The 14,474-nt window shown below is 43.1% G+C and overlaps 1 protein-coding gene across 9 annotated transcripts in view; it reads left to right on the top strand.

The window, feature by feature from the left end:
- Positions 1–14,474, top strand: part of Cenpj (centromere protein J) — a 63,183-nt gene that overhangs the window by 13,504 nt on the left and 35,205 nt on the right. For all 9 annotated transcript variants that reach the window (XR_010057815.1, NM_001395117.1, XM_039093312.2 and 6 more), the window contains 5 exons: positions 4,077–4,361; positions 7,710–7,821; positions 9,503–9,605; positions 9,716–11,336; positions 13,308–13,440. Coding sequence is in view for 8 of the 9 variants with exons in the window: in NM_001395117.1 (NP_001382046.1) it covers positions 4,077–4,361; positions 7,710–7,821; positions 9,503–9,605; positions 9,716–11,336; positions 13,308–13,440 (2,254 nt within the window). In the remaining variant the exon portion in view is untranslated. The remainder of the gene's footprint in view (positions 1–4,076; positions 4,362–7,709; positions 7,822–9,502; positions 9,606–9,715; positions 11,337–13,307; positions 13,441–14,474) is intronic.

The raw sequence follows: 14,474 nt of genomic DNA, 5'->3' as shown, positions 1-14,474 counted from the left end.
CTCTGTGCCATCTCACTAGCCCCCAACTGCTCTTAAATTATTGATGATCCAAGGTTCTTTCTGTTGTGAAGGATATGTAGTGAGTGGCTTACAGTTTTAGTCAGCCCTTCATTGCTGTGATGGGAGCCCAAGATAAACAGTGCGGAAAGTGGCACAGTTGGTTTGCCCCCTGCTCTGAGGTTTCAGCCCGGTTGCTGGGGCTCTGTGGCAGCTTCATGTGCTATGGTGGGAGTAGGTAACAGGGGAGCTGCCCACTTTCCGATGGCTGAGAGAGAGAGACACCCTCAATAACCTAATTCCTTCTAACTTGGCTAAACCTCCTAAAAGGTCTGTCATGTCCCCGTGGGGGCTGCATTCTGGAAAGCAGTATGGAGATTCCTCAAAAAGTTGAGAGCTGATCTACCACAAGATGTAACTGTTCCACCCAAAAGACTTTTTGTAGATACCCAAAAGACTCTCCGTCTTGATTGGATCAAGGGAAGTCAGCTGATTCATGTACCTGGTCTCTGGGATGATACTATTTCAGTGTAAAGTATTTGAAAAGAATCTCTATTTTTTATATGGCTACATTATTAGGGAAAAGGAGTACTTTACTATCTTCTCAGATAATTGTGGATATTCCTCTTTGCGTGGTAAACAAGTGGTCTTTTCTTAAGTGGCTGTTCCGAATCTAAAACCATACAATGAACTTTTCATAGTCAGTTGAGTATCTAGACATTTTGAATTGTTTTATAATATATATACATATACATATACATACACATACACATACACATACATACATACACACACATACACACACACACATATATATATATATACATATATATATATGTATGTATATATATATATATGATTTAATGCATTGGTCATCCAGAAAATAGTAATTTGATGAGTTTTGTAGGTTTTCAGAACATTGACAGATCTCACACAATACAAAAAATTGCATGTGGCTGGATGTAGTGGCTCAAGCCTTTAATCCCAGCCTTTGGGAGGCAGAGGCAGGCTGATCTCTGTGAGTTCAAGGCCAGCCTGGTCTACATAGTGAGTTCCAGGTCAGTCAGTCAGCTATACATAGTGAGATGCTATCTCAACAACAGAAATCGCATGTTTTAATATTACCACGAACCCAATCTTAAATGTCTTACAGTACTAGAAAGCTGCTGCAGCAGTAAATATGGGTTCTGCTTTGTGCTCCCGGCGGTTACCTGCTTCCAGCCACCCACCCAGGGGCTGTCTGGACTCATGAATGGTAGACACGCACGCACGTGCCAGTTAATTTTAAAATGCCTGGGCTATCCCAAAGGCTGTTCCCCTGCCACTCCAGGCCCAGTTGGGGAAGTGGCCAGTAGCCACCCACGCAAAATCTCACATGGCTGGTTGGCTTTCTGTCCTGCAGCTCTAAGTCTGATCGTCTCCCACTGCATCATGGTGATTCTCTCTGTTCCTCTCGCCCACGTCCTAGCCCATGCAAACCTAAGGGTCCTAACCCATCTCCCTTTGCCAACCGTTGGCCTCTGGCATCTTTATTGATCAGTTAAAAACCAGTTGAGGACAAGGACCTTCAGCGTTTGGACACACAGATTGCCGATGAAATGAGAGCATTAGACCCAGTCCCCGACAGCTGCCAGATTCACTGTGGGGCTGCTTTCCAGAATTGCAATTTTTATTTGAAAGATCAAATTTTATCTTTAGCAACATATACTGTGAACTGCTTTCTTTGGGGTCACAGCATTTATTCTTTTTTGAGAAAATATCTGTCAAAAATACAGGTTTACATAATCATGGTTTGACTGTTCCTCACTCCTGTAAATCAGAGTGTTGTTCCCTGTGTAAGGGGAGCCTACAGTTCCGTCTCACAGCCCCTTCATGGCTTACAGTAGGCACGAGTTATGTGTAAGTGCCACTGCTCACGGACTGAGGCTTCATAAAATTAAACATTTAAATTTAAAATATATGAAATTTTCTTTAAATATATTTTATTTAATTAAAATTTAATAAAATTACTTAACATCTATTTTTTGAGACAGGATCTCATTCTATAGCTCCATCTGGCTTAGAACTTTCTTGATAACCAGGCTGGCCTTAGATTGGGTATTATTTGAGAATTTATTGTATTTTGATTATATCTACTCCCATACGCCATGTCACTGCACCTGGCACACCCTTCGTGGGTCATTAGTTCAGTTAGTGCTGCCTGTATATCCAAGAGTCTGGGGCCATCTACTGGAACACGGCAGCCTACCAGGGTCCACATGCCTGTAGGAAACGCATTCTCCTCCTTGTGGTGGCACATCCTTTTAATTCCAGCTCTTGGGAGGAGAGGCAGGCAGATTTCTGAGTTCGAAGCCAGACTGGTCTATGGAGCGAGTTCCAGGTCAGCTTGGACTGTGTTACAGAAAAAACATTTCTCAAAACAAAACAAGACAAAAATCTCGAAACATTAAAAAAGAGAAAAAAAAGTCACTCTCCTTTTTCTAGTAGCCATTTAGCAAAACAATACTAGTTGGTTTCTTTCCTGTGGCATAGAACCTCCCCAGAGACTAGCGCGTGACCAGGTTTACAGTGTTATTAGACGTCACTTCCTTCTGTGGAGCAGGCTGCAAACTCAGTAAGAAAGCAGTTACCCCGTGACAGTCATTCCTCTGTTGCACAGGGGTACGTGTTACCTGGCAGTCCAGTAGCCTGTGGGGTCCGCATGGGTAAGGCAGTTGGTGGCTCTTCTCCCGCGTCCTGTGTAGCGTCTGTGGGCTCTGTGATGGCTTGGCTGTGGCATTTCTAAGGGGAAGGTAATAACTGTGGCTGCTGACAGCACTGCTCCCCTCCTTGAACTGAGGTTCCAGCAGGTCTCTAGGTTGCCTTCTTTACCAATAGATAATTTATAAAAGTAATTTTACCTTGGTAGGTTTCCTGACAGGGTCTTGAAGATCTTTAGGGATGAATAATAGATCATATCTTGGCTACCCTGAGATCTTTTATCAAAGAACTCTTCAGATTCAGCTGCAATGTCTGCCATTCAAAAATATTTCCATGCTGGGGTGTGTGGGGAGGTAATACTGCAAAAGATGAAAAGTTGAAGCTGACAGTGTGGGGCCCTGCCTGCCTTTCTCATTTTAGATGTGGGCTGGGGATGAGGTGGGTGTGTAATAGGTAGGTGTTGTTATTCTGTGTGTGTGCACACATGCGTGTGTGTTTTGAGGCAGGGTCACATATTTCCCTGGCTGGTCCTAAGCTCAGTATTTGGCTAAAGATGACTTTGAATTTCAGATCCTTTCCCCTCATCTTGTGTGCTGAGATTCTAGGTATGTACCACCATGTCTGGTTTTATGGAGTGAGGGGACAGAACAGACTCTCTGGTTCATGCCAGGCGAGCGCTCTGCCGATCCCAGCAACAGGGACTGTCTTTTTAGCCTCCAGGTGTCTATATTCTAAATTCAGGTGAGGCAATCAGCTGAACGAGGCTGGCAGCAGGATTTCCTGGGCTGGTGTGGCAGACAGGGCACATGGTACGCCTTCCATGCTCTGAGAAGTGATGCTCAGAGGGATACGTACAGCCCAGCTGACGTAAACAAAATAGACAAATGCAGCATACATTTAGAAACTAAGAAGTCAGCAGTAATCCCTTTATCCAACAGCATGAAAGTTTCAGGGTTGGTCTGAAGGAGGGATGATTAGTCACTGGTCATCAGTCCTAATGGCAGCTCTGATAGTTTGTATAGCTGCTCACTGCATGGCTTTGCACCTGTGCCCGCCTGTCCTGGACGACAGGGCTGGCAGCTGCCAAGGTGTTTTCACAGACGGCCCAGGAATGGCGCCTTCCGAGCCAGTGTACTGTAACTATGCCATCTGCAGTCTGTATAGAAAGTGTAGTATAAATATTCTCTAACCTTAAAGTGTGTGACATTTGTTTACTTTGGATTTTAAGGTTTTATATTTTCATTAAATGATGTACTAATATGGAGAAAAATACTTCTGTTATCTTGGCAACTACTTTGTGGGGTGAAGGGTCTCTACCGCATAAAAGTGAAAGCGTTGTAGGGTGGTCTGAGCTTTGTTGATGTTTTTTCATTTATGAGGTTCATTACTGCCTGATGAGCTGAGCCAGAAGCATCGCTCTCCAGGAGACTCAGCCTCAGGAGAGAGGGCCACCCTGTCACCACCCAGCTACCCAAATCCAACCCAAGACAACTCCCGTGCTTCCAGCCTTCTACCAGATGAACAAAGTAACTTCTGTAGAGCCACTCAACAAGATTCTGTTTTAACTTCAAAAAATGCTTCTGATTTGTTTCATGAGTCACAATATCATGAAGCACATGTGAGAAGAAATGATTTAAAGGAGGAAAGCCATAACCATCCTTCAGGTGAGTCACATAACTGAGTTGTTGGTTTGTCCTAGGACCAGGGCATCCTTTCACATTGTACCCTATCCTCTGCTGCTTTAGTCGTAAGATCCCCCATGCTGCCCAGCACTGACCCTAAGCTGGGTCCTGGTTCCTACCTCAGACTTCACAGATAGCGTGGCGTCTTCAAAGAGGGAGGCAGTGAGTTCTGCATCAAGTGTTTTTGAGAATTTGGGGCTGTTAAAAAGTCTTTGTGATAGCTGTGGCAGGTGAGCGGACCAGCTGCAAGTTTGTCCTCACAGTGCTGCTGTGTCCCCAGCAAGAGACACATTCCTACCTGCCAGGGGGTCGGTCTCCTGTTTGGTGGTAACAGACTCCTGAGCTACCTGGCTTTTCTGATGTATGTTCCCTTCCTTCTCTTTTCTATATGTGTGTGTATGTGTGTGTGTGTGTGTGTAAGAGAGACAGACAGGGCAGGCAGGCTGGGGATAGAATGTAGAACATTACACATGCTAGATCAGTGCTCTACCACAGTGTTTCACTCGTCTAGCTAATCTTTTTTTCTTTTCCATTTTAACGCCCATGCATGTATGTGTGTGTGCATATCCATGTGGAGGCCCAGTGTTGATGTTGGGAATCATCCCAATTACTCTTGACCATATTATTGATTAGGTCTCAGTCTCAGTCAGATTCTCCAGCGTGTCCGGTCCTGCTCTGCGGATCAGCTGTCTGCCTACTGAGGCTAGAATTATTAAGCTTGTCACTGTTCCCACCCAGCACTTAAGGCGACTCTGGAGCTCCAGATTCCAGTCCTCATGCTAACATGGCGAGAGCTTAATCATTGAGCCGTCTCCTCAGTCCAGCCAATCTTTAAAACAAAACAGCCATGCTTCTTGTCCCCCTTCCCTTTCTTTGCAGTTTTGTAATTATGAATATCATATGATACTGTGTACTTTTTCTATTTAACTTGGAAAATTCTTTTTTTTTTTTGAAAATTCTTATGCTCTATAATCGTCATTAGAATAACCATCACACAATACATCTATTTAATACTTCTTATAGAGAGTCAGTTATTTTCAGTATTTCTACAATTTAAATTGGATATGTTTCATGAATGTTTTGTAATTAAAGCTACAGAAAGACAGCACAGTAAAGAGAGCCACTCTTCAGGATTTAGAATTAGAACTCCTTTTGCCTCATGCATTCTTTCCAACTTAGAGGAAGCCAGTGATATGGGAAAGTCAAAAGCCCTTTCTTTCTTCTTTGTTTGTTTGAGGCAGGGTTTTTCTATGGCTCTGGCTGTCCTGGACCTCACTGTGTAGACCAGGCTGGCCTCGAACTCATTGCCTTGGTCTCCAGTGTTGGGATTAAAGGTGTGTGCCATCCCGCTGGCTCCTTTCCTTCTTTTTACACAGTGCAGGTTCTTTTTATTTTGGACAATTTCAAATACCCAGAAGAATGGAAAGATCACTGATTATGGGGTTAATATGTTGCATATTTACATTGTTGCTATATACAGGAATATGTATATATGTATATATGAATCTGGCTATATGTATGCGTGTGTGTGTGTGTCTATCTGTTGAACATTTTATTGTAGGTGGTATTCAGGCATCATAGCTCTATTTGAAGTATTTTATTATATATTACGTACAAATTAGAATGTCTTTATAGTTATACTTTTATTATATATAAGGATGTTAATATTGAAGCCTATTTTAGGAATTTCTTCTATTTACCCTAAAATGATCTTTTACAGTTTAAAAAAAAAAACTTGTATTTCATATGTGTATTTGTTTGTATATATATGTAGCTGCCATATATAAACATATATACACAGACCCAGTGCCCGAGGAAGCCAAAAGAGGGCATTGGATCCCTCAGAACTGGATCACCCAATTTACAGGACGTTATGAGCTGCTGCGTGGGTACTGAAACCAAACCCAGGTTTTCTGCAAGAGCAGGAAGTGCTTTTAACTGAAGAGCCATCTTTCTAGCCCCCTAAAGTGTTTTTTAAAAAATGAGGATCCAATCAAAATTTTGCATCGCATTTGGTTGTTGTAACTTTAAAACATCCCTACTTCATTGTTGTTGTTTTTTGAGACAGGGTTTCTCTCTGTAGCCCTGGCTGTCCTGGTCCTGTAGACTAGGCTGGCCTTGAACTCAGAAGTCTGACTGCCTCTGCCTCCTGAGTGCTAGGATCAGATATATGCACCACGCACGACCAGCAATATGCTTAATGTTGAGGTCTTGGAATCACTACAAAAACACTCAGACAGTCATATCAGTTAAACAGGGTTGGTTTATTGAACATACATCCCAAGACTGATTGATCAGGACCACAGACCAGACTCAGGAGCTGACTGTGGGCTCCGGATATTTCTTAGGGCCATTTTCTAAAGGAAAACCCACAATGAGCTCATGTGCAGGTGCGGGAAGCTCTGCCCAGTGGTCGGCTCTGACTCAAGCTGTTTTGGCTAGCTGCACAGAACAGTTCTAACTGACCTTTCCTCCAATTGGTCCGAAATAGAGCTTACAAGCTTACAGTTGTGGATTTTTTTCTAAAAATTTATTTATTTTATGTATGAGTACGCTGTAGCTGTCTTCAGACACACCAGAAGAGGGCATCAGATCCCATTACAGATGGTTGTGAGCCACCATGTGGTTGCTGGGATTTGAACTCAGGACCTCTGGAAGAGCAGTCAGTGCTCTTAACCGCTGAGCCATCTCTCCAGCCCCAGTTGTGGAATTATAAGATTAACAAACCTCAGAACATAACAGGGTATGTGGTAAGCTGGACCCTGTTCTGAGTCAAAGCTATTTTTCTGTGTCAGTAACAACATCGAATGACTGGTAGGCATGGAACAAAATGGCTGCAGCTATACTGGGGGGGCAGACTTCAATACTTACTTTTAAAAGACAGTTTCTGGAAGAATGTCATGTATCTTAATTATCTTAATTGTAGTTTCATAATTTTTCTTTCTTAAAATCCTTAAGTTTTCTAATTTTTTTTGGTGTAAATATTTTCTTCCTTTTCTTTTTCTTTTTGTTTGTTTTTTGAGATAGGTTCTTACTATATAGTCTTGGCTGGCATTGAATTTATGGCTGTCTTCCTGTCTCTGCCTCCCAGGTGCTGGGATTAGAGATATATGTCAGCCTACTTGGCTATTTTAAATTCTTTCTTTTTGTTTTTGTGGTGCTGGAGATCAAATTTAAGGCTTGTGTTCTGGGCAAGTGATCTATATTAGGCTAAATCCAAGGCCGTATGTACCACATTTAATTAAATATTTTAGTAACTTGTGATCGTCTTACGTCTTAAAACTTTATTCTGCAGGTTTTGAACTAAGTTGTCCCTAATTTTTATTCTAGGGGAAGGTGCTTTGCCATGCTGGGAAAAGAAGATGGGGAAGAGCCAGGAAGGGAAGGATGTGAACTTACAAAGAAGTAGAGATTCCTCAGGAGTGGTTAATATTGAAGAGAGGTACGGCTCATACTCTAAGTACTAAAGTAAGAAATGAACCACGTGGTGTTTTCCTTACTGAGCACCATGATGGAGAGATCTGTGCTCTCTTGTTTCTCCTCAGAGCATCAGGTTGATGACGTAACACATTGCGTACTCTTTTTTTTTTTTTTTTTTTTTTTTTGGTTCTTTTTTTTCGGAGCTGGGGACCGAACCCAGGGCCTTGCGCTTCCTAGGTAAGCGCTCTACCACTGAGCTAAATCCCCAGCCCCCCCATTGCGTACTCTTAAGCAAGGGGCAGTGGTTGGGGACTAAGGACAGTTGAAGTAGTTGTGACGTTGTACAGGAAGAACTTTGTGAGGAGTTTCCTATCTCACAAGCAAACACCTCCCGCCAGGCCTTGTGGCTCAGGCCTGCAATCCTAGCACTGAAGCCACACAGCAAAACCTGAAGACAGCCTGGGATACACAGGGCGACCTGATGCGCCCCCTCCTATTTAAAAAAATGTTGCCTTATAGTTAAATAGTCACAGAGAAAGGAAAACCGGATGTTGGAATTTAACATTTGGTGTTGGTTACACATTATATGCACACTGTTAGTTAAAGTTAGAGGAATTAAGAAATGTTATCTCAGCTGGGCAGTGGTGGCGCTCGCCTTTGACCCAGCACCCTGGAGGCAGAGCAGACGATCTCTAATGAGTTCTAGCCTGGCCTGGTCTGTACAGCAAGCTCCAGGTGGCCAGGGCTACCTACACAGAGAAACCGTGTCTTCAAAACCAAAACCGAAAAGTATTTCAAAGAAAAAGTATTTTTAGTTTATTCTTTTATATCTTTGAATTTCTCACATATATATTATAGGCCAGATAACTTCTGATTATGGCTTTACTTGACAACCTTTCTTAATTTACAAATATATGGGGGTTGGGGATTTAGCTCAGTGGTAGAGCGCTTGCCTAGCAAGTGCAAGGCCCTGGGTTCGGTCCCCAGCTCCGAAAAAAAACAAAAGGAAAAAAAATTTACAAATATATACTTAATGTTATTTATTAATGTTTAAGGTTAAATAACAACTATGTCACTTTATGCAGTGAATATGTCTGCAGTCAGTGGGTGGAGCTCGGGAGGGTTCTTTAGTGCCAAGTCCTATGTGGAGTTACGTAGTTCTGTATTTTGTGGGGCTAGAGTCGGGTTGTAGATGTCATTAGGTTTTCAAAGGGGAAGGTAAATAGAGGTCTTTTTGCTTACTTTATTTCAATTTTATTTTCTTTCTGCTCTGTGCATGCATGGGCAGGCACATGTGTGCCACAGTGCATGTAGGTCATAGGAGAGGTTGTGGGTATCGGTTCTTCATTGTAGGCTCTGGGTTTTGAACTTGGCTCTCAAGGCTTGCATAGCAGGCACCTCTACCTGCCCTGTTTTGTTTTGAGACAGAGTCTCAGTGTAGCTCTGCCTGGCCTCGACTGCTTTAGTGCCTTGAGTGCTAGGATGGCTAACATAGTTATTAGCGTACCTGCTCTTTCTCTTCTGTTCTGGAGATGGCAGGGTCTAGGACATGCAAAGCCTGCGCTCTGCTGTTAAACTCTGACCTGGCCCCTGGCCCTGGAAAGCGTTAGTGGATAGAGTAGGCTGAGGTAGGCTGACTGTCACACTGAGTATAAACACTCACCCTGTAAGTTGAGTGTTCATGTCTTGGTTTTTATGACTAGGCCAATCAAAGCTGCCATTAGAGAGAAGCAGCAGACATTCGAGGACTACTTAGAGGAGCAGATCCGACTGGAAGAGCGAGAACTGAGACAGAAGCAGCTGCAGGTGAGCCGAGCGCTGTTGTCACAGCTCTCTGTCTTCAGGGAGGCCAGCTTTGGAAATGACTGAGATGGCTCATGTATGTGAATTAATTAGGTTTTGTCCTTTTATTTTAGGAAGCAGAAGGACCATTACTAACGAAAATGAAACCCAAGCAGCCATTTTTAAAACGAGGAGAAGGTTTAGCGAGGTTTACTAATGCTAAATGTAAATTTCAGAAGGGGAAAGAAAGCAAGCTAGCGAGTACCCAGAGCCCGTCAGAGCAGCAGTCTGTGCCTAAAGTAGACAGACAGCACTTGCAGAGGAAAACCGCGCTCATAAACAGGGACCTGTGTGCAGACACCACCTCTGTTAAAAAGGACAGTAAAGCTAGGTCCAAGGCTGGCTCGGCCTCACTCAGGCAGAAACCCAAAGTGACCAAGACCAATAGGAGGGACAGTCTATCCCCGCCGGGACGGAAAGTACAGACGGGGAAGAAATGTGATGGACAATTTAGACCCCAGGTCAAATTAGAGAGAAATGTGCCCACCAATAATAAGGAAAATGTACCTGCGTACATAAAGCCCTGGGGTGCTGGCTGCAAGGTGTGGAATAAGACACAGGGGAGAGACAGACTTCCTCTTTCCACAGGGCCGGTTGGCTGTGTGGTCTCCAGGAGTTTGGTACCTGAGACAGATAGACAGACAGAATCTTCCCTTGATATTTCTCTTCAGAAAAAATTAGAGAATTGGGAGAGAGAAAAAGAAAAGGAAAACTTGGAACTAGATGAATTTTTATTTTTGGAACGGGCTGCTGATGAAATATCATTTTCTAGTAATTCCTCTTTTGTTCTGAAAATCTTAGAAAGGGACCAACAGATCTATGAAGGTCACAGGCTGTCTTCCACCCCTGTCAAAGCTGTGCAGCCCCAGAAGGCACAGCAGGCAGATCCTTGGGGGCAGAGTAACCACAGTGAGGTTCCCCGCCCCAGTGTTGCACATGAGGATGAGAGTGAGTTTGAGGCCATGCTCTTGTCTCGGGGTTCAGGGTCACCTGGCTTGAGGGAACTGTCCTGTAAACTTAGTAAGAAAGCCTTCCAAAACAGCACTTCTGAGAACCAGGGCCGATGGGATGCAGGGGATGGTGACGTTGCCAACAGCGACAGTAGCTCTGAGTCTGAGGAGCATGACATTACCATCAAACCGTCCACCGAGGCTGAGGACAGGGTCTTCAGCAACAGAGAGGATAGTCCACAAGTCTGTGACGCCAAAGGACCTTCTCGGGACACCGGGGCTCAAGAAGATCAGTGGAGAGACGCAGACCTGGATCTGTCTGATAAAGAGTGTAGCAGTGACGAGTCTGTCACAGTTGAAAGTCTGAGCAGTCAAGTATTGGAGCCGCTGAGACTGCCCTCCTCTCACGACGGGAGTAAAGTCGACTTCGATGATGAAAGATCTTGGGCAGACCTTGAGGAGAATCCACATGAACATGGTGTTGTTCCCAGAGAGGAAGCCATGTCTGGTACTTCCCAGACACACTGCCACAGTACAAGTGAAGGATGTGTTCTGGACAAAACAATAAAAAGGAAGATTGCACCAGTCAAGAAGGGAGAAGACTTCAGCAAGTCTGACAGGAGCGTAAGTCCTCCTCCATCTGACTTGATGGTAAAATTCTTCCCTTCTTTGAAACCAAAGCCAAAATTAGATTCACACGTAGAAAATGAACCCAAGTTAAGCCTGAGTCAAGATCAACCACCAGGTAAGTCAAGGCATGAGAAAACGTGGCAGGGCTGTGCCACTACACTGCTGTCGTTTTACTGTGCACCTACTTATGCACTTTATCTTTGACACAGATTGCCAGCACCCCACTCGTGTCCTTAGGGGCATTAAGGGTTAAATATGAACACTGCAGTTCTGCAGCAGTGGATCTGATAACCTGATGTGGAATGAGTGACTGTGAGTTACGTGGATATATGCTGGCCAAAAGGACTTCAGTGTGATACTGTGCTGCTACCTAGAGTGGAATGCAATTGAAAATAACTTCTGGAATTTTCTATTAAATACATGTGGTTTGTAGTTGACGATTAGGAACTGAAACTGAGAAATTCATTGTTGATAAGGTGTGGAGTGTGTGTGTGTAAGTATGTGTGTTTCTGCTATACAATTATATTTTTTCCTTCCCTAGACCTTTCATGATGGTATTAACATTACCATTCATTGCATTTATGCATTCTGAAATAATTTTAATGTAGAAAAATAAATGTATGTATGTACGCATGTATTAAAATATCATTGCTGCTTCTTAGAGCAATTTTCTATGACTTATTTAAGATACAAAAGAGTTTGTGTGTGTGTGTATGTGTGTGTGTGTGTGTGTGTGTGTGTGTGTGTGTGTGTGTGTGTGTGGTTTGTTAACCCCCTGCATGAGGCTGGGAACCAGGTCAGATCCTCTGGAAGGGCAGCGAGCGCTCTTGCTAGCCACATCATCTCCTCCAGCTCTTCGTTGAAGGTGACATTTTAAGAGTGCTCTAACACATTAACTCAAATATGCAGGAAATTCGAATGCTTGAAATGTAACAAAGCAAAAACATTTATAATTAAAATTTCCTAAGGTAAATTCCATACCATTTTTGGGGTTTCCTTTGTAGACACTTTTCCTGTTGCTTTTGTTGTGACACTGACATGTATTACAGTGTTCCACATAGCACATGCTTTTATCCCGTTATGTAGACCCGATGCAGTTTTCAGGAGGGCAGGACTGAGCAACAGCCACATTAGGATTGTTGAGCTCCAGGGTGAACCAGAGAGGTGGCTCACAGTTACGGACACTGCCGTTCTCACAGAGAACCCAGATGCAGTTCTCAGCACCCATATGTGGCACACAACTGTTTGTAACTCCAGCTCCAGGTGCCTCTGGGCACCACACTCACATGTATATCTACATGCAGACACATATGTACGTATAATTTTAAATGATAAAAATATTTACAAAAAACTTGAGCTATTTACTTTTTGAATAGCAAATTTAATAAGAAAAAAAATTGCAAACCCTGCGCCTCCTGTGTGTGCGTGTGTGTGTGTGTGTGTGTGTGTGTGTGTGTGTGTGTGTGTGTGTGCGCGCGCGCACATGTATATTAGAGATAGGATGATGACCAATTCAGTAGCTGGCCTGGGCTTGCTGTGTACCTCATGTTGCCTTTGAACTTGGAATCTTTCCCCTTAATTTCCAGAGTGCTAGGATCACAACCGTGTCCCCATGTCCAGCTGGTGTTTCTTTTGTTTACATTTGGTTTGGGTGTTGATTAGCTCTTCAGATCTCATGCGAATCAATTCATTTTCAATACTTGTCTGTTTTAAAGGATCTGAGTTAAACTTTCTTTTTACCTATAATATTAGTCCTTTGTTGGTCTGAAACTCACTATGTAGACCAGGCTGCCTTTGAACTTAGAGTAATCCTTCTGCCTCTGCCTCCTGAGTGCTGGGATTGCAGGCACTCAGCGGCCCAGCCTTGATTCTTTCTTAAGGTTAATTGTTTGCTTTTAGAAAGCCCTGCTCTTTGTTCCCTCCTGCTGTCTGAATGCACTGTATAGTTGAGGGTAACCTTGAACTTCTGATCCTCCTACCTTCAACTCCCAAATCTATACAGGCCAGCGGCAAACCTTGACTGTTACATTCATAGATGGCTAGTGTTTTGTTGTAAAGGCTGTTGAATATATGATCTGTTTTATAGGTGACAGTGTTCGATCTCAGGTCTTAAGAGAGAAAGTTATTGAACTGGAATCAGAAATAGAAAAATTTAAAGCTGAGAACACATCTTTAGCTAAACTTCGTATTGAACGAGAAAGTGCCTTGGAAAAACTGAGGTAAGTTTTCATTTATGAAAAGAGAAAATACAATGATTTAATTGTTTCATTAAGACTATGTTCAAAGTTTGATCACTTGTAACAAATATAAATGAAGAGGACACATTTTTGTTATCAATGTACTTTTAGTTATGGGAATATCGCTTAGTTGCTAGAATGCTTACCGTGCATGCGTGAGGAGTCATACGTTTGGGTCCCCAGCACCCATGAACTTGAGGTGTGGTGTCACTCTCCTACACCCCCAAGATTTGGGAGTTGAAGGTAGGAGGATCCGAAGTTCAAGGTTACCCTCAACTATACAGTGCATTCAAGACCAGCCTGGATTACGTGAGGACCTATCTCAAAACTTTAATTATACAAAATGACCCAGTTTAGCCACATACATTAAAGGGAGTTTTTAGTGGTAAGATAAGTTGAAATTCATAAATCAGTTTGTAGTTCTGAATCCAGTGGCGACTGGCTGGTCATAGTCATTCCCAGCTTGTTGTAACAAAGCTCTGTGACTTACTTGGGTACCAATAGAAATTCATGTTTCTAGAAGCTGGATGGCTGAAGTCCAGACCTCCAGCTGATCTTTGTTACCCACCCACCTTCTGGTGACTGAGGCAGGCAGTTCCTGGTGGTCCTTGGTTGGCCCGAGTATCACTGAAGTCTCTGCTTCTGTGGTGTCATGGCCACATTCTCTCTTGTTTTTAACTTCATGTAGTATTTTCTTCTGCCTGTCTGATTCTCTGTCTAGGCAGCACCTACTCTCACCTTTCTCTCTTATTTAATTTTTGAGTCTCCCAATATAGTCAAAACTGGTCAGTGGTTGAATATACAGACATGAGGCTGTGAGTTCAGTCTCCAGTACTGCAAAAAAAAAAATAAATAAAATAAACAAACCAAAAAGCTGGGTGTGGTGGCTCAGAACATCAGCATTTATTTAATATTAAGAGTGACGACTTCCGATCAGCTGGAACCAAGACATTGTGTTAGCTGCACATTTCCCAAGTCTAAACACTCAAGGATATTTAGTCAGATCTTCCAAAATT

This window comes from Rattus norvegicus, chromosome 15 (assembly GCF_036323735.1).
Source record: "Rattus norvegicus strain BN/NHsdMcwi chromosome 15, GRCr8, whole genome shotgun sequence".
NCBI lineage: Eukaryota > Metazoa > Chordata > Mammalia > Rodentia > Muridae > Rattus > Rattus norvegicus.
Note: the sequence above shows the minus strand (reverse complement) of the source record. Positions and strands in the feature narration are given on the sequence as shown.